Source organism: Vigna umbellata, chromosome 10 (genome assembly GCF_029865625.1).
Source record: "Vigna umbellata cultivar VRB3 chromosome 10, Vumbellata_1.0, whole genome shotgun sequence".
Classification (NCBI taxonomy): Eukaryota; Viridiplantae; Streptophyta; class Magnoliopsida; order Fabales; family Fabaceae; genus Vigna; species Vigna umbellata.
In genome coordinates, this window is record NC_142174.1 from 14,504,164 (window position 1) to 14,525,029 (window position 20,866).

General features: G+C 31.7%; 2 protein-coding genes across 3 annotated transcripts; one reads left to right on the plus strand and one right to left on the minus strand.

Moving 5' to 3' along the window:
* Nucleotides 1-776: 776 nt before the first annotated feature.
* On the minus strand, nt 777-9,067 carry LOC124834334 (CLK4-associating serine/arginine-rich protein). 2 transcript variants are annotated; one of them, XM_088100504.1, is made up of 13 exons: nt 8,735-9,067; nt 8,558-8,596; nt 8,292-8,434; nt 8,001-8,076; nt 7,346-7,649; nt 7,142-7,251; nt 6,964-7,011; nt 6,634-6,831; nt 6,260-6,361; nt 5,846-5,973; nt 4,312-4,456; nt 1,053-1,184; nt 777-962 (listed from the first exon to the last, which is right to left on the minus strand). In XM_088100504.1, exons 1-13 carry the CDS (start codon nt 8,929-8,931, stop codon nt 938-940), a joined length of 1,647 nt encoding a protein of 548 aa, XP_087956630.1. In that variant the 5' UTR covers nt 8,932-9,067; the 3' UTR covers nt 777-937. The 2 variants fall into 2 exon arrangements, with proteins under 2 accessions (XP_087956630.1, XP_047164954.1); XM_047308998.2 differs by having other exon boundaries at nt 6,634-6,837; nt 8,735-9,066.
* Nucleotides 9,068-15,590: 6,523 nt separating this feature from the next.
* On the plus strand, nt 15,591-16,842 carry LOC124834342 (uncharacterized). Its single transcript, XM_088100828.1, has 2 exons — nt 15,591-16,162; nt 16,385-16,842. Exons 1-2 carry the CDS (start codon nt 15,703-15,705, stop codon nt 16,465-16,467), a joined length of 543 nt encoding a protein of 180 aa, XP_087956954.1. The 5' UTR covers nt 15,591-15,702; the 3' UTR covers nt 16,468-16,842.
* The last annotated feature ends 4,024 nt before the right edge of the window (nt 16,843-20,866 follow it).

The window sequence follows — 20,866 nt, forward strand, 5'->3', positions numbered from 1 at the left end:
ATTTTTAATATTATTCTTATAAAACTACATTTTTTTGGAAATCATATAATTTTAATATAGTAAAAATGAGTTTTCGCTATGTAAGAATAATAGTGGGGATAATATAGATTTTGCCTGAGAAAGTTCAAATTAGTTATTCGTTAGAGGTTTTGGACCACCAACGGCAATAGGCCCAATGTTCGTAGTACAGGGCTCGGTTGCTATCAATACCCCAAGCTTACCCATAGTCAATACATATTTTTGACGTTTCCCTCAATCTTTTGATATAATACCCCAAGTTTTGTATCCTACAACTTTTTAAGATACAAAAGGAAAACTTTCATGTCCGATTTTCTTTCTAAAGGATAACATTTCCATGAAACTGTTTATCCAAAATGATTTAGCCTTAATTTTCACCAAATATTTAAGTTCCGTAAGTTAAAATGTAACTTTAATAAATATTTTAATAAAAATAAAACACTTGCCTGATTTTCAGAAAACCTAAATAAATATTATTAATCCTTTTACTAACCAAACAAAAGTTAACCATAGCAAAGAAGCAGAATTTCCTGAATTCATGACTTTCTAATATGAATTCTTTCTATCTGATATGAAACTGCCCGTCTTCCCCAGTGGCACGTACGGATGAAGTTAAATGATAATAGGAAAATATATCTGTTTAAGGTTTAAAAGGGTTTCTAACTTATGTTATATTATAGTTAAAATAATTCTTTTTTGCTCAAGGAACCTACGTTGTACAATTTGATTCAATAAATATGCACCTGATACGAGATTCATGATGACAAATTATTATACATTAGCAAATACTGAAATGTTCAGAAAGGTAGCATACCGCTGCTTCAACCAAGACAGTTTCACGCCATATATTAATAATATCCATACTATAAACAAATGAACACAAACTTCGTCAGCCTTTCTACACGCATAGAGCTTTGCCTCAGTGCCTTGATCTGTTTCTTATCCTGAAATGTCATCTTCTAAGTCAGTTTTTCATGATTTAGAAGATCTAGCATAAATTTCAGGGGACAGACAAATGAAAAACAAAACACTACCTAGGAGATCGAGAATAAGGAGACCGAGAACGTGAGCGGGAACGGGTGCGAGAAGGGGACCGAGATCGGGAGCTAGAATAATATCTTCTGGAACTTCTGCTTCTACTAGGACTTCTACTGCGCCTGTACCTTCTGCAAGTGTTCATATCATCTCAGTATTAGTAAACCAATAGGAAAACGCAATACAACTCCATTTACCGAAAAGAAAATTTCTACTGATGGGTACTCATTCCAATAATTACTAATCTTCAAAGTCCAATATATTCACATATTACCTAAAAGCTACAAACAAATTACAGATCCCTTGAGTATACAAGGTCCTAAGATGTATCACAGAACGGACGCAATTCCCGTGCACAAGTAAAGGCAAAAGGCAGTTCTGATTGAAAGAAAGGCCTTCTGATGAGCAGTATAGATTAGTCAGCAACATTGGGCAGGAAAAATTGTTCTTAAATGTCAAGACACGACATCAACTTTGCACAAATATAATATTAGTACAGATTAGAACTGGCGACAACACTTGCTATAACAGGATTTGAAATACCTAAAAGATAGCTTGACAGCTGAAAACGACAAGAATTACATCTACTTGAAAACGACATCCTTGACTTCAAACCAAAAAAAGTTGCCTAGTTGGTCTAAATATAAAGGAGAGGTGAAAACTGATGTTAGTCATGCAATTAGACCAAACTCTTGGAAGGGAACAACCTTTAGGCATAACCTGAATTATGTAGGAGGCAAAGCAACCATAGGTAGAGCTGTCAGTTTTTCTTTAAGCTCCAAGGCTGACCCTGGCCCTTTTTTATATTTAGCCCCATTTTTGTTGGCCCATACTTTAGGGGGCTTTTACAAAGCCCCTGGCCCCAAAACCCCATCCAGATGGGTTGTGAATGAAGTAGGGCCGGGTTAGCCCCCCGGTCCCAAAACGTGCGACTATTCCCATCTTCGTCTGAACAATCACTTCACTAGGCTTGACGGCCTCCCTCCCCCTCACTCTCGCCGCCCCTCCCTCCACCTCCTCCCGCCGTCTTCGCCTACCATGCTGGACCCCGGAGGAAACCTCTGCCCTCATGGACGCCTACTGCGACATGTGGTACTCCCTCGGCCGCACCAACCTCAAAGCCACCCATCGGCAAGAGGTCGCCCCAACGCTTCCCCCACTGCCAAAGTCGTCTAGTGCCACCACAAAATGGAAAAACTCCGCAAACGCTACCGCAACGAAATCCAATGTCTACGCTCTCTCCCTCGCCTCATCAACAACTCCACCACCGCTTCACCCTCCTCCTGGGTTCACTTCAAATCCATGGATTCCATGGAAAAAGGCCCCAACAAACCCCACACCGACACCGCCACCAACCTCAACACTCCCACCAACAACCTCAATTTCCCCGACAACGACGATCTGTACGATCAACAAAAATACCCCAGGCTTCATAATTTATGGTCGGAGACTTGTCTTTTATGTGTCCTGAGTTCATCCAGGTTCGTTATCATCATAATTTCTTTATCGCTCCTGTTTTGTGATTTTTGAGAAATTCTCAACCCTTATTTGAAGAATGAAGAAAAAACTGTAAAAATAAAGTTAATCTTCTTTTTTTTTTCAAAAGAGAAGATAAGCGATGGAAGTTACAGGGAAAAGATTATAGAATACCAAAGGAAGAGATCAATTTAGTCGTTGTCATTTGCCGGAGAAATACATTATTTTAATTAGTCTAGTAACGATGCTGATTTGTTTCTAATATATGTGTTAACACTATCAATTTTCCCTGGATTTTTGTATGAAAATACTGGATCTCACCAGCTAGGAACATGGTAAGCGTGTATTAATTCCCAATCTTTTGGTCATCTAAATGCGTTTTCACACGATTCATCATCTGAGGTTCTTTTAGGAACCCTCTTGTTTTGATCCCAATGTACAATGTGTTTGATCTAATATCCAAATATATTCCCCTTATCAAATGCCTGACGTTTTACTTATCAAATGTTTGATCTTTTTTATTTATTTTTGGATATATTTGTGTATGAAATTTGAGTTCACTGATGCTGTTTTACAGTCAACTACAAATGCTATTCCTGATCTTTTAAAGAAAAATATCGTGATGTTCTGAACTCTGTTGCCAGTTTACCTGCATTTTTCTGGTTTCTGAAAATTGCCAATGGATCAGGAACGTTTATGGCGAAGTTCTTTATGTAATTTTTCAGTTCTTACTGCGTTTAGATTGTCATATTATCTTAAATAATATATCGTGTGGGACAATTGGAAAATGTGGAAGTGCAACTGTTACCACTTCTACTCAACCTGTAATTACACCAACTTAATGATTCAGCATTTAAAAAACTTTCTTTGGCTATTCAAGAACATTTGTCACAGCTGGGTGGTTGTTATCTGCTGTATTTGAATTGATCAACTATGCTGGGTTAGCAGAGTTGTTTTGTGTTCATGTTTTTCTAATGCTGATTTATTTCTTCTTCGTGATGTGTATTCTGCAGAGACTTGCAATCTTATTTTACTCATTGCAGTGCTTTCTAGATTCCTGTTGATTCCAGCATTTTACTTCACAGGAAAATATGGTGACCAGGGATGGATGATTATGCTTGTGTCTTTCTTGGGACTAACCAATGGTTATCTTACTGTATGGGTATTTACCAATTGTAGCATAAAATTTTTGTTTCTCGGTTTTTGTATTTGTTTCTGGATCATAATTTTTTTTTCTCTACATAAAATTTGGTAAAAAAGAAGGCCCATGGGCTGGCCCTGACCCATAGGGTTTTGGAGGTATTTAGCCTTGTGGGCTTTTTTGGCCCTGTGGGCTTTTTTGGCCCCAACCCATGTGGGCTAGGGTCAAATCCTATAATTGGGACTTATTTGACAGGTCTAACCATAGGCACACTACCTTAAGCAAGTATAAGACAAAAGACGTCCCACATGAAGCAGAAACAGGACAAACAGCAACAACTAGAGTATCAATAGAAACTTTGGAGATTACTGTGTGTAAATTAGCATCATAAATATTGTTTGGAGATTACTGTATAAATTCAATATATACGGGTTACAGTACCCCAAGTACTCTGTTTTATATATATATATATATATGTATATATATATATATATAAACTCTTTGCTGATAAAAAAAAAAACTCATGCAATTAGACCAAATTCTTGCAGTCTGACCATTCCATTAAATACAATGGTAAGCTATTTTATGAGTCCATTAACAGCACAAAAGCATCGAACATGTGCAAAGTGAGTTTAAAATACCTTGGAGGGGAACGGCTGAAACTCCTGCTTCGGCTGCGGCTGTGCCGTCTAGACCGACTCAATCGGCTTGTTTCTGCAAGTTTCTCCTGCCTCTGCCGTTCTTGTTCTCTTTTCTTGGCCAGTTCAGCAGCAGTATCTTTCTTAACTGCACAGGCAAACAATTTTTAACATTAGAAATTGATACAAAATTCACCTAAAAACTGCTATACTTGCTCCTTAACGCAAGTATGGTACTATTAACATGAATTTGCGAAGATGGATTTTTTTAAGCTGATTTCATGTTCTTTTGAAATGATTAGCAATCGAGTAAAAGCAAAGAATGGCGAGATAAGTGAATTTTTCAATCTTTCATGATATTAGGATTTGAAATGATTCATGATCAAATGTCCATGTTATCCCATATTATCCCTGTATTCATGGATCCAACTAGCACTCACCCAAACGCAACTTATGCATGCCTCTAGCAACAGCATCCAAGGAAACACGTGATGTAAAAGTAACCATATTTATCAAATTAACTTTTTTATATATAAACATAAAATCTTTATAAGAACAAACTTTTTATTAATTAAGTCATACTTTATAAATTAGGATACTTTTCAGCACTGCTTAAATACCATTCATTCATATAGGTTGTTGTTCATGCATGTAGATTATTATTTTATTTCGAGATGGGATGAGGTTAAAATCACTCTATTTTTGTTTTCATTTATTTCATAGTGACTCAATCATACGTTTCATAAATAGAGGTAGAAAATTAAAATAATAAACATAATAATAATAGTAATAATAATAATAAACATAATAATTATTATTATAATAATAATAATAAAAATAATAAATATAAACATAATAATAATAATAACACAATTTTTTTTCATGTTAAAAAATAATTTTTATTTTTTTTTCTTCTTATATAATTTTTACAACTATATATAATATTAACAATTATCATTTTATATTATTTTTATTATTAAGGGTATTTTGATAATCTTCAATTTCTACCAATTAAACCATTTTTTTTATCTATCACATCCGTGAAATTTTATACTAATTTTCACAAACTTTACATCGAAATCTACTCACTCTCCTTCAAATCTCTTTAAAAAAACCAATTAATTCACTTTCAAATCTCCTAAAATCCATCAATTTCCTCTCTCTCAAATTCATCCTTTAGGTCCTGTTCTTTTGAGTGGATTTGAGGGAGTGGATTTGAGAGGATTTGAGGATAAATTTTTTTGTCGTTTATTTGAGTGAATTTGGAAGTAAACGAGACTGAATTTGGAAATAAATTTTTTTAATTTGTCACGTCAATACAATTCTATACTAATTCTCACAAATTTTATTTCCAAATTCACTCTCATTTACCTCCAAATTCACTCAAATAAACGACAAAAAAATTTATCTTCAAATCCTCTCAAATCCACTCAAAAGAACAGAGCCTTAAAGTGAACAAAGCCTAAAAGAATTAGTAGAATGCATATAGAAGACTTCTCTGATCTGTAAATAAAATAAATTGTGCAAGCGGACATACTTTGTTTGTTTAGTTGTCTGTTCATGATTCTTTTAAGTCTTTCTTGAGGAGTTTCTTTCTTCTCCCCTTGTTGTTTTAAGGGCCCACCAGACCCACCAGCCTTTAATTTTGCTAATGCTGAAGAAGCACTGTGGATGGGGAAAAGAGAGCAACAATTAAAACAATAAATAAATATTCAGAATATTTACATTTTAACAAAAGTGAAATATCCCTTTCTAAAACCAGATAAAATAAGCTGAAAGAAATTAATAATAAAAATAAATATATCTATTGTGTTTTTGACCAGCTGACAGTGTAACTGACTGCAGACCAAACTTTATACAAAATTTCATGCTCGGTAAAGAAGATGGTATTGCAAAAACCATCCACAATATAAATGTCCATTTGAATGTACACTATTGGGTGATGGCATACCTTACTGATGGCTTCGCAACTTTAGTGCCCTTATCCTTATCAATTGATACACCAGAAGCAGGATCAACATGCAATGCCTCGAGTATGCAACCAGATGAAGGCCTGCAAAAACAGTAGAGGTATCAGATAAAGTACTTGCAAGATTTCCATGCAGTTCACAGGTGAGTTAGTTATGCAAAATTCATTTCAGGGAACAATGAGATTCAAATAGGAAGCCTCCTCCCTTCTCCTCTTGGAAGTTACCCCAACAAACCTAGTCCTGATCTATTCTAAACCACAAAAAATTGCCTCAGACAACAATATGGGAGATATGCTGCGCAGAGAAAAGACTGTCCAATCTATCTTGGCAAGAATTAAAGGTCCAGTGCTCCGACCGGTTTAACATATCAACTTGAGATGTAGGAGATCTTGGTGGAGAAAATCCTTCAAGCCTGGGTTCATCTGCTGCTCCAGAGCTCCCAAATTCAGTTATGTATTCTATTTTAGGTGTCCTTGGTTTGCTTCGGTGAATATCATCAGAATGACTACTCCGTGAATAACGCCTTGAATGAGATGGAGAGTAGGACCGTGATCTGGACCTTGACCAGCACAAAGAAATTGACAAAAACACTCAATATAAGTTCCTTCCCAATAAGTACGAGTAATAGGGAAAATGGATATATGTGCAGCCATCATTCAGATAGAAATGGAGAAACGTGGCATACCTTCTAGATCGAGAATAGGCTTCATATGTTGGACTCTGCCTTGATTCCCTGCATGTATATATTCAGTTCAACATTATGACTAGCATGGAAGAATAATCAGCAATCCCATTTGTTAGTAGGAGCACAATTTCATATATTCTTCGCTCAATCTGAAGGACGGAAATATCAGTTTTTCTACCGGTAGGGGTCATGATGCAGCACACGAGTTCCTGATATCCGTGTGGCTTCTCTCTCTCTCTCCCTTTCAATCTGAGAAGCCTTCCTTCTCTCTTTACGACTTAGCTTCCTCTACAAAATTTATAATATATCACCGTAAAACATCCACAAGGTCATCTAGAAATATGAAGAACGAAAACATCTTACTATGAACTTGTGCACTTACAATTGCAGGGTCACCTTTGATCAACTCCTTTTGCCTTTTCTCTTCCTCCTTTGCTTTCTTATCCATGTAGACAAGCCAACCATACCTTTTAACCCCATATTCTTTAGCAATTATTTCCATTCCTTCATCATTGCTATCATCACTATTAAAATCTTCGTCGTCGTCGTCATCTTCATCTTCCTCATTATCATTATCATTATCATCATCATCTGAAATATGGGTTTCTTCTTTTCCATTCCCATCATAAGAAAACCCAACCTGTGAGTAAGATCCTTTACTTGCAGAAGGCTGTGGTAAATTAGATCTACAGGTGTACATAAATAAAGTAAGATCATCTGCTATGAAGTATACTAACTCAACATCATATAAGGATACAGTTGTTGTTACTAATTGCTAAGATTCAGTTTTAGAAATGGAATAAAAATTATGCATAAACAATATAACAAAACTAATATTCCAAAACACCATCTAAAAAGATAGAAACAATCAGCATATCCACAGTAAAAAAGCTAGAAATAACTCAAGCAACATATTGTCAGCAGACATTGCTTACATATAATATTAAGGATTAGGAACTTAAAAATTAGTATGTCGCATATATGATGTCAAGTGACTAAAAAATAGTTGAATATGCATGAAAGGAACATCATCCAACCTGTCTGATGTAAACGGGGCAGCAGCCTTGGCTTCCATCTCTTGATTTACATGTTGCAAAGCCTCCTCGTCAGTAACTGTTAACATTAAAACCCTAGTTTGTAAATTCAACCTCAAAAACCTAGAAATCAGACCACCCTGGAAACCTTTTGTATCTTATTCCTTTATCATGAATGAACATCAATGAAATAGATTAAAAGACAAAAAATAAATCAATAATAGTAACAAAAACATCAAAGGTCGTCATTACAAGAGAATCAAACACATTGTCGAGAAATAAAAAAGTACCGACATCCTCTACGGCGATGCTTTACTAAATCCCGATAACGCTCAAAATTAACAAACTCTTCTAACTCTTCTTCTTCTTCAGACTTTTCTGGAGCACGTCTATGACTAGAATCGCGAATGAAATCAAGGAGAGCACGGCCATCAAATCTGCAAATGCACTCATAGGATTCACATTAAATGAAGCACTACTAATAAAATTCAATGCAATGAAGTAAGCGTGATCAATTAATTAATCAATGAAATAGACATAAGAGAAGAAAAGGCTCGCACCTGTCAATCAATACATCCTGTTTCCCATTCCAAGGTATCCTGACATACAAAAAACTCACCACATCAACCTTATGCAAATTAATTAATCCCAGAACACAACTGAATAGATTAGAAGCTTTGGCAACGGTAACGGGATAAAAATAAAGGTATTGAAAGAGAAGAGTGAAAGAAACGAACAGGCCCTGCTGATCCTGTGTGGCTTGATAGAGAGCATCATCTCGGTAGGTTCGGCAGCGAAAGCCTACGAGCTGAATGGATTGCTGCGGATCGCCTCGCCTCTTGGCGAGGTAGACGGCGCGTCGTTGTGCTCTCTTCCGAGCTGCGTCCATCATGTCGTGGACCTTCTTCTCCGACCTTCTCGCCTCGTGCCACATCCTTCCTCTTCTTTCTCTCCAATGCAGTTTGGAACCCTAATTTTGGTTCCTGCAATACAGACAGCGGTCTTGCACCTCGTCTTCACACAGTTTTCGCGGTTTTGATCCTGGACCCGGACTTAGTCCCCCACTTTTGAATGTAGGAAAGGCCCAATGTATGAAAATACCATAGCTTACTGAACCTGGTTCCCTTTGTTGTCATGGTCTTCCCTTTTTTTCTTAATTATTAATTAATAATTAATTACTGTTTTATAACTTTTATAAACTTATGGGATAAATGTTTTTTATGTGTGATCATTTAGATATAGAAATTATTTTTTATTATAGTTTTGAAGGAAGTGTAATGTAAAAATTAAACATGGCATTTAAATTTATTTAATTTTTTTCTTAAAGCATCACTTTATTTAAGAATACCAATATAATTATAGTGATGATGTTTTTAAGAAAATAGTATATATATTAAACAAAAACAATGTTTAATTTCAATTCAGTGTTTTAGCTTGGTAATAATAATTAATTAACTTTAATTTAAAGTTTAAATTAATATTTTTAAGAAAATATATATACTTTATCTTTAATTTGAATTTGGAGGTTTTTGCCTAATAATAATAATAATAATAATAATAATAATAATAATAATAATAATAATAATAATAATAATAATGAATACCTTTTACTTAGATTTAATAGTAATGGCTATAATTTAAAAATAATTATTTTCATTTAAATCTGAATCTGAAATAATAAAATAATCATGATAAAAAATAAAATTTTGAGAAAATCGTAAAAGAAATACATTTTCTTAACTTGTGTGTAGAGATAATTATATAATGTGAATAAAATAAAATAATACGATAAGCGAGTCTTGTTCTTTAAAATAACTACTCAATTTTATAAGGTAAAAATAAATTAAGGATCAAATTATATTTTAAATTTAAATAACATGAGTGTAAAACTACTTTTTATAATTTTTCAAAGATATAATTTCTTTTAAAGTGTTCATCTAAATAATATATTTTATTGTAAAATATTTCAATTTTTTTTTTATAAAAGTTAATTTTCTCTAAAAAAAATGTTCATCCAAACACACAGCTGGTATTTTTTTTGAAACGACATAAAGGATCTATTATAAATAAAATAAAATATAAATATTTTGAACATATTTTTACTGTGATAAGAATTTAACTTGCAATGGCACGATTTTAAGAATTATCATCATTAGTTAAATAAATGTAAAGTGAAATAATATAACATATAAAGCTTATAATAATCCATACAACATCACGTCCAGATAAAATAATACTTGTAAATATAACCCATAAAAGCTTATCCCAAAATATTAGATGAACCAAATAAATTAAATTAAACTGCTCCATTACCTATAGGTTGAAGGATTTGGGGAGGTTATGCTCCTTAAGTTGACCTCTTTTTGTGGTTAAGTGTGTACACACAGTATAAAAGCACTTTCAAAAGTTCTTATTTTATTTTTATGTTTAAATATAAATACAATAACAAGTTCTTTATACATATAATAAGAATAATTAATTTCAGAATTTAAATAATTACTATAAAGATTAAAAAGTATATTCATGATTATCAGAGTTTTCATTATCTTGATAAAAAGTATTTAAGTAATATTCAACTTTTTTTCTGTTATTTTTATACTAGAAACTTTAGAAAAGAAAAAGAAAAGTGTAAATTGAGAAACTATATGAACTATATGAAAATGACAGATTATTAAAATAACTTAATCTGACAATCGGTAACTAAGAGAATATTATTAAATAATTCAGTTTTAGAAATAAAAGATAATTAATTATGAATAACTCAAAATAAAATGATATTTTTTTAAATAACATATATACACAAAATTATCACTTTCTTATGACATGTCATCTATTGGGATATCCGTACACATATGCTAAATTAATCAGCAACAGGAATAATAAGAATGGAGCATGTAGGTCCTAATAATAGATATTATTTCTTTCATGTGGCTTTCATGGTTTACTGACGTTTCTCTTAAACTACCACTTGGTCGGTTTGCACCACTAAATTAAAGTCTTCTAAATAAAATTAGTGTTTTATCTGTGTACCTTATATCATTTTCAATTATTATCACTTCGCAATTTGGTCATTTTTTATATTTTTATGATGGGAATATTGCGTATATACCTTCTTGCGTGATTTATGCTGATATATATATATATTAAGGTGGTTTGTTTGATGGACCAAACCCCACTCATAGCAGATGGTGGAACAATATATACATATAACAACGACTTTAGATGTTTTTATGTGATTTTTCTGATAATTTATTAATGGTATATTTGTCATAATAAAGTATTTTTTAAATTATAATAATTTTTACAAACTAAAATTAGTTAAAAAAACATGACCTATTCTAGCAATTTTTGAAAGAATATTATTTTAATAAAAAATAAAATAACTTTTACAAATTGAAATTATTTTATATACCAATTAAGTTTGATTTGTGAATAAATAAATTTGGGATGTTAAAAGAATTTAACAGGCAGCTTATAAAATATTCTGTGAAAATAATTTTTCATTTACAAAATTTTACTCTATTCTCTCTCTATATATTTAATAATACAACTTTTATATGTTATTTTTATCTTTTGCAAAAACAATATTTAGTTAATATTTAATATAATAAGCACAAAAGTATGAAATATATATAAATATAAAGATACAAATTTTCTACCTGAGAGAAAGTATGAATTTGTACTTTTTTGTAATATAATTTAATATTTGATATACAAATCAAAAGGTGTCAAGAAAGTTTATTTTGTTATTATAATGATGACTAAGAAATAAACATACACCAAATAACATATAAAATTCAAAACTTAATCTATAAATACATGTTTTAGCTTTTCAGATGTTAATGAGATTATTGGTTAACTTTATGTTATAGTTAAATATATTTTGAAGTCTTAAATTTTTATACAAAATTAAAATTTATGTATACTTTAAACTTTAGAAATAATAAACATTACGTAACTGTTTTAATTGTCTAAGACCCATGAAAAATATTTACTTTAATTGAAACAATTTTATTACTAGTAGTAATAAATTTATTTGTGAGTGAAAAATATAATTAATAAGTTAAATAAGAAATTTTGGTAGCTTAAATGGTAGAAAATTGTGGTGATTTCAAGAATATGAGTTCAAACTCTTTTCTACTTTTTTGTTTAAAAAAAAAATTAAAATATTGATAGTGGATGAGCATTCCACATTTGAAAGCATTATTGAGGGATCAAATATGCCAAGTGGTGATTAAAATATTAATATAATAAGATAATATTAAAATAATAAATAATATTAAAAAATTGTTAAATAGTAAAATTTTTGGACTATAAATAGCCATGAGGGGAGATTATTCCGCACAAAGAGAGGAATAATCAAGTGAGAGCTTGAAAAATAGAGAAGAAAGAGTTAGGAAGAAATATTTAGTTGCAAGAAGAGTAGAGGTTCTTGAGGGTTTTCGGATAAACAAATTATGAGCAAGAGATCAAGTATAGAATAGAGGTAGGGGAGCTAACCTTTCTAAACTTTTATATTATGATTTAGTATTGTTTTATTACTATTCATGTCTTAAAATTTTGTGTGAATACTGTTAATGAAAAACATATGTGCTTATTGTATATCTATCTATATGGAATTTCTGTGTTAATATTATATGTTGTTGTTTTGAATCTGTAAATAAGAAATTTGTTAAAACTAGTTGAGGAACACTTTGGCTAAGGAAAGACTTGGTACTTAAGCTATCCATTATGACGCACCTATCTTTCCTAGAAGTCTACTCGACAAGTTTTTAACTTAAATCTTGTTGAACAGATTATGTACTGTTAAATTATTGTGCAACATATCTTGTTGGAATGAAAATTTCTGATGATTTCATGTTATTGTGGTAGATATGGAATTATGAATTATAATTGTGATGGTAGGATAGAGGAATCTTAAAATTCGGAGTTGGTACATCCCTGATCATAGAGCAACCCTGGTCAAATCCAGTAAGTTGTGACTAGTCATATGTACTAGCGTTTATAGTGAGTTTGATTCGTCAAACATTTGATTCTTCTCCAGTGACCATTTATGGTGATATTTTAGTATTGTTATTTATTATATTGGATTTGAATTTATGTGATGATTGTAATTTATTATATTGGATTTGAATTTATGCATCTGAACATGATATGAGTATTTTGGGGAGATTTCATAATGATATAATATGAGTTGAGGAATGTGAGCATGGTATGAGTCTCGTGGAGAGATTCTGTAATGATATGGTATTTGTGTATATGTTGATGTTGAGGGTCATGTTGTTGGAGGTTATCCTGATACTCTAATAAAAATCCAGTCTCAAGTAGAGAATGATGAATTATATGTGAGAGGGGTAAGAGGTCTTGGTCTATGTGCCGGTTTTGGACATAGTGTTGAGGACTAACCTTGTGACTGGTATGGAGTATTTTGGAAGTGTATTTGTAAGAAGAAGTAGAAGTCATCACAAGTGCATAACCTCCCGTGACTGCTCATCAACGTATATCCGAATGAGTGTCTATTGAGTATTGTTGTATGATGATATGAGGATGTCTGACATAATTATTATATGATGTTTGTTGAGTGTATCAAAGTAATTATGCATGTTTTATAAATGATTTGTTGGATGTTAGCTCACCCTACTTGTTTGTGTCTGTGTATGTGCGATGATCGTATAATTCGTTATACGGGAGCAGATGAAGGAATGTTGTAAATGAAGAGAGATAAAAGAATAAAGTAGAAGAATTCGAGTTATATTTATAAATTTGTAGTTCAAATATGAGTTTAAAACATATATATATATATATATATATATATATATATATATATATATATATATATATATATATATATATATATATATATATAAACTATGAATTATCGAGTGTGAGACTATGGGATGTTACAAATTGTATCAATTTCAAAATAAAATTTGAGTTATTATTAAACATGTTATGGCTCATATCTAATTTAAAATGTTGTTTTTCATGAAAAAAAAGTTAAAAGTAATTACCTCAAGATAATTATTATATATTATATATATATATATATATATATATATATATATATTTATTATTAAAGATTGAAAACAAATATATATCTAAATTTGATATAAAATAATTTTTAATTTTACTTTAAAATATAGATAGTACAAAATTATTTAACATTTTATTATATAATAATTCAACCAAAACTATATGGTGTGATCAAAATTTTAACTCATGCATCAAAAGCTTTTTACCAATATCATTAAATTGCAGTCACATTAATTAATTTTTTAATTCACATGTTGTTAATATAAATATTATTTTCACTTGATGTGTGTGAACAATGATATAAAAGTTTAGAGAAGTTTTAGTTTGACCAGACTGGCTAAGGATAATCCTGGTTAAAGAATTTATAGTGTTCTATTCTATTTTTCTTATTTTACCATTCTAATAATTACATTTTAAATTTAAATAATTCTTTATAATAAAATAACTATATTTGAATTTTACTATTTTAGTAATTATTATTTTAATTCAAATAATTATTCATTATAAAAAAATAGTTGTTATTTTATTATTTTGGTAAATTTTTTAAAATTTAAATAATCATTCATAATAAAAACTTATTTACAAATATTACTTATTAATAAAAATTATTTTATCTATATTTTTATCTACAACTATATATTGTTTTGTTCTTTTAATTTTATCCTTTTAATTACTATTTTTAAAATATAAATATTTATATATATTTAGAAAATGCATGCACACAAATGCGATAATATATATTAAAAAGTAGAAATTTTATTAAAAATGGTATAATTAAGAATGATACATAGAGGGAGAGAAAAAAGACAAAAGAGACAGTATCTTCATATTTAAGAGTACAAAGTCAGGTTGATAATAAATATAAAATAAAATAAAAATGGAAATTGATGTTTACATGAGTAAGTTATGGCCTAATTGTGGTTGAATTTGACAAAGTAAAATGATGCATGTGTATAGTTTAATTAATGTAATCTTACTAGTGGACCACACATTCAAACTATGCTAAACATAAAATATAATTTCTGTCACTTATTATTATTATAATAATGGAAACATGCATGGTTAACAAGAAAATTTCCTGGATCCCAAGTTCCCAACACGTCATAGCCAGATATTGCTTTTAAGGTAAAGGATTCCATCAATAATGCAAATAACAAGACCCATATATCGTAAAATTGAAGCTCTTAAATATAATTTAAAAGATAATCGAGTATTATGCTTAACTTAACGTATAGTTAATCTCGGTAGAGGAATCAATTAATCTGAGTATCTGGAGCTTATTATTATTTCCGTCAACAAGGCATTATTATATTATTATACCCCTCTGGGGAAGGTAATAATAATGAGACTAAAGGCAAATAATATTTTATTATTGGTTGGACAAATAAAATAAGTAATAAATAAATAGACTGATAGATATAGAAGATTAAAATGAAAATATTTGTAAGTCAAGCAAGAAAATAGGACATAAAAATAATATATATATTAATGACGTGGGCCAATGAGAATAGGACAGAGGTGTGGGTTTGATCCAGCAGCTAAGAATAAAGCCTGTGGTGTCCCTTGGCATTCAAAAGCGCCGAAAGAGAGAAACCTAACAACCATAGCGTTCCCTATCTCATCGTGCGAGGTCCCTCGACCTCCGCACAACCCCAACTCCAAGGGGCTGTGCATGTTTTCCACGCCCATGTCGGAACTGGAACTGGAACCGGAACCGGACGTCCATGCGCCACCGCCACCCTTCCTGCTCCAGCGCCCACCGCTCCTGCAGTCCGCACCGCCGCTCTTCAAGCAGCGATCGTGGTCACCGGACGCCTACCGTGATGAGGCCTGGCTCCGCCGCAAGGGAAACTGGAAGAACCGTCGCAGCAAGAGCGTCACCGACGAAGACGTGGACGAACTCAAAGCCTGTATCGAATTGGGCTTTGGATTCGATTCCTCTCCTGAAGTCGAGCTCGATCCCCGCCTCTCCGATACACTTCCCGCTCTCGGCCTGTACCACGCAGTCAACAAACACTACAACGAATCCCTCGTTCCCAAGACCACGACCACGCCGTCTTCCTCTGCCGCATCTGACTGCGAAGACACTCCTTCCCCGCATGGCAGTCCCCACTCTGCCATCTTCACCACAGGTACTTAACACTTAGCTGATCTCTTGTTTGCTTTCTATAATAATGGCAGAATTATAAAGTTTGCATAAATAAACTCAGGTTATTCTTTGAGAAATATAGATAAGGACATTTAAATCTTGGTCTTTCTATGCTTAATTTGTGTTGATTGTGATTGAAGTGGATTAAGATGTGATGATATTTTTTCTGAATTATTGGGTTGTTTGATGTGAATTAATTATGAAGGTGATAACCCTCAGACAGTGAAGACGAGACTGAGGCAGTGGGCTCAGGTTGTTGGATGTGCAGTGCGTCAAAGTTCTAGCTGAATGGGTTATGTGATGAGATGATAATTGTTGATTCGAGGTGTTAAACCTAAACCATTGCAATAGAAGCTGTGTGTGATTGATATAAATGACAACTATTTCCCACCGAAGCAAAGCGATGCGGACCCTATTTAACCACCCGATTATGAGGGAAGCAAACTAGTTAATACATGTGGAAGTGTCGGCAGAACTTTGTTTTGTAATGTACTTGTGGAATATGTGATGACTAAGTTAGATCTATTATAGTATTATAGTATTATTATGTATGTCATGTGGTAGACTTACGTACATTTAGTTTTATCTTTGTTTCTGTGTTTGTACTGGGTGTGTGAAAAGAAAAGTGAAAAGGTCTTGGGTCTACTAGTGTATTTGAATCAAGTACTGTGTGCTGTTCTGCTCTCTTCATTTTTGGTATATGTAGTTTGTCTTTCCTCTTGGGTTTGCCTTGTTGCTTGGTACTCTGTAGAAAAGCAAAACAAGGAAAGGTTGGAGAGAGAAGTGAAGAATATAACTTGAACAAGGGATACAGCTTGCTTTCTAACATGGACTGTGTAGCAGTACGACTCAACTTATGTATTTCGTGAAAGGTAAGACAGACAAGCTTCAAATTTCAACATTCTCCGTATCATCCACTGAGAATATTGCGCTGCTGGCAATGACTACTTCGTGTTTCTTACTTTTTGTACTTTTAGCTAGCTACCCTCTGTCATCACTTATTTTCCACCCATTTTTCCAGAGACAGAGTGGCAGTGGAAAGGAATGGAAAGTCTCCAGTGTTGACTTTTTTACGCGGAGGATGCAGTCAATCAATCCACCCTACTAACATAACGGAAATTGCAGTGGCAGTTGTGTGTTGGACACCTATGTCAAAAGAACTGTGCCATACATGAAAATTTGAGGGTTAGGATGAAGGCAAATGCTGGACCTGCATCCTTTTGAGGTGAATATGAGTGATAGTAATAGAGAGATAAAAAAATGAAAATATTCTTATAAATATAAAAAAAATAGTGATATAAAGAAAATACATTGAAATTAGTGTAAAATTATAACCTGAAGAGAAACGAAATATCTCTTAACCAAATGTCTGACTATATGATCTTGACTAACATAGTGTAGCTGGAAAATGCTAGGTTAGATGAATGACTTGGGCGTATATAACATAAAAGAAAGAAACTACGAATTCATGCTTTCTGGCATAGCAGAGGATTTGAACAGTGAAGTAAAACATGGATATTGTTGTATATCTATTTTTCTCATTTGTTCGTGTACAAGATTTTCAGCCTTGTAATTAGTTCTATTTTTGAACTGAAATTATCGATGACTGCAGTAGTACAGTCTACATTAATAATGTAATTATAATAATTCAAAATATTCAAAATAACATTTTTACATTGATTTTTTTCTTGTGTCATTCCTAACACCTGACTATAATATGTTTATAAAGTTTGACAAGATATATGTGACTGGAAAATAGAACTTTGGAATACGCCATTCAATACAAACTTAAATTATTTCTTGACATTTTCTTACTCTCGGAAGTTTGTCCTTTACATAATTCACTTAATTAATTTTCAATCTCAGTTGACCATTGCTATATTCTATTTTATGTATAATAAGAATATTGTAATTTATTGTGTATACCTCATCGTTTAACTTCTTTACTCACCTATTTCTTCTTCTTTTACTTTAATTTTACTTTAAGTAAATATTCTTCCTTAAACTTTTGATATAATATATAAACACTGTTACTCAGACCACGCGAATGACTTAATAATTTATTTAGTTAGTAAAGAAGAAGTGAGGTTCATTTCCATTTTATTTTTTCTATAAAAATAAATAAATTTTATGAGTAAAAATAAAAATCATAGATTAAATATTATAAAAGAAAAAAAATGTAATTTAACTTTAGTATTATTTCACACCGCCTACACTTAATGGCAAGTAATTGAATCAAATTACATTTTCTTGAAATTAAAAATTGAAAGAACTATAAGAAAAGCAAAAGTAAAATTTAACAAACTAACTTCATCAAAAAATTTATCATTTCATGTCTCAACTATTGGTGCTCATATTCTTAAGAAGAAAGACTAAAATCATGCAACTTTACACGTGTATGTTGCCAAGTATTATCGCGTATAGTAGTATCAAAGAACATGGTAAGAAAAAGAGTATCAAGAAGAAAAAACACGTGAAAGAATTTGTTAGTATGGTGCTTTTTTCAGAGACGCAGCTACAACTAGTTCTTTATGGATGAATTTGGTTGTGCATTTTTTTTTAAACAATTAGTGTTTTTAAAGTGAATTATTTTCAGTTTTTCATGTCTTTTACTTAATCCACTTAATTTAAAATAAGCAATTTTATTGGTTTTTTTTAGTGAACAAACTTTTTTATTTCTTAAATGCGTGATTATTTTAAAAACTGATTTTATATACATTTATGTTAATCTTAATCAAGATATTCGATGTATTATGAAATATTGATTTTAACGCGCAACCTTGAATACATAGGTGGATTTTAGACTATAGATAGAGTCTAAAGTAAATATCAACTTATTTAGATATGATATGAATATTTAATTATAAAATTTAAGAGGATGGTTTTGTTTTACATTACTCCGATATATAAGTTCGTCTGGCTAACATAAAAATGTATCTAGACATTGTTGTTCTTTATCAACATAGACAATATGAAGTCTAAACTATTACCTTACTAATTTGTTATTTGTGTTAGTGTGTAAGCATGCAATTCTTTGCTTCCAAAGATATGCCATTAATTTATTTACATTTTTTCAGCAGTTAACACTTAAAATATTTGACATTTTTGTGAAAATTGCAAGTACAAATAGAATGTTAGGTTTAGTGTAAACTTAAATACACATAAGACTTGTCATAGTTAAAGCATTTGATTTTTTTTTTTCGTTTTCAGATAAGTCAGAAGGATAATGCATTTATTTGAAAATTCTAAAAAGTCTTTATACTAAAGTGACATATTTGGATAAAGTAATTAGAAAAAAAAATAAATTTTCACAATTTTACAAAAAAGTATTTCAAATGAATAAAATAGAAAATTTATCCTTCCTTTTCATTTCACTCACAAAGGTCGAGGGCAGTCGCCTCAATTCAAAGGTTAAGTCAAATCAATCCAAGCAGAATTGAGTCAAGTTGGTTTAGACTGATGGTCGAGTGAAGTTAGTCAAGGTCGAGTTGAGTTAGTCCGAGTCGAGGTTCAAGCCGAGTCGACTCGTGTCAAAGGTCTAACTGAAGTCGACTCGAAAAAAAGGTCAAGTTGAGCCAGTCAAAGTCGAAGGTCTAGTTGAATTAATCCAGGTCAAAGGTTTGGTCCAGTCAGCTCAAACTAAAGATTGGTCTGAACCGAATTAAGTCGCCTTAGACCAAATATAACAGTCTGGGTTGATGGTCGATCTAACTCAGTTTAGACCAAAGATCGAGTATAGTCGACCTGGGCCAATGGTCGGGCTAAGTTAGCCTAGTCCAAAGCTTGAGTCGATTCACTATGGACTAATGGTTTGACCAAGTTGGGAAGGTCAAACTGAGTTGCCTAGACAAAAAGTTGGGTCGAGATGCCCAAAGTTAAGGTCGGTCCAAGTCGACCTTAGCATAAGGTCGATTTGAGTTGACTCAGGTTAAACTACTGTCATGTCGGCCGAAGGTTAATTAAAGTTGACTCGTGTCAAAAGTTTAATTGAGTCAATTAATGTTAAAAGTCAATTCAAGTTGACTTGTGTCGAAAATTAAAATAAATTATCGTGTACTAAAAGTATAAATCAATCGACCCTAGTTGATTATGTTAGAGTCGATTTAAACCAAAAGTCGAGTAATCTAGTATTAAAAAATCAAACTAATCAATCTCAAATTCAAAGATAAAATTGAGTATGCCTTAGACTAAAAATTAAATTATTTCATAAAAAAAATTAAAATTGAAAATATTTCAATTCTTCAATCCCAACAAAATAATAAAAAAGAAATTAGTTATAAGTAATTAAAATACTTAATTTCATATAATTGTTGAAATATCCAAACACATTATTAAAATTTAACTGTGATAGAAAGCTTGAAATGTGTTACGGTAAAGCAGTGGTCGGAAAGTCATACCCTTTATTTAATGCGAAGAAACTCTTATGATTATTTATTCCTAAAGTTTGACTCACATTTTCCACGCAAAAGGTGTGTATAGTAATTCGTTTGGTGGTGTGGAACTATAATGAACTTGTGGAATATTGTAGTTGATACTGATTTAACAAGTACATTTCCTCTGTATCAAAGTATTTGACTTCAGTCAAATTGTTTTTCCTTTTAACTATATCACCCATTTAAGATAAAGCCTTTGGTGCTTAGGATATAATTCTTGAGGATGTTCAGAAAGAAAAGCCAGAGAAATCAAA

Bases quoted from the DNA above. Each gene is read 5' to 3' on its own strand.
- LOC124834334 (XM_047308998.2), bottom strand. From the start codon at position 8,931: ATGTGGCACGAGGCGAGAAGGTCGGAGAAGAAGGTCCACGACATGATG. The intron at 7,650-8,000 runs GTTGGATGATGT...GTACACCTGTAG, and splicing joins GCCCCGTTTACATCAGACAG to ATCTAATTTACCACAGCCTT. The intron at 4,457-5,845 runs GTATGTCCGCTT...TTGCCTGTGCAG, and splicing joins CAGACAACTAAACAAACAAA to TTAAGAAAGATACTGCTGCT.
- LOC124834342 (XM_088100828.1), top strand. From the start codon at position 15,703: ATGTTTTCCACGCCCATGTCGGAACTGGAACTGGAACCGGAACCGGAC. The intron at 16,163-16,384 runs GTACTTAACACT...TTAATTATGAAG, and splicing joins CTCTGCCATCTTCACCACAG to GTGATAACCCTCAGACAGTG.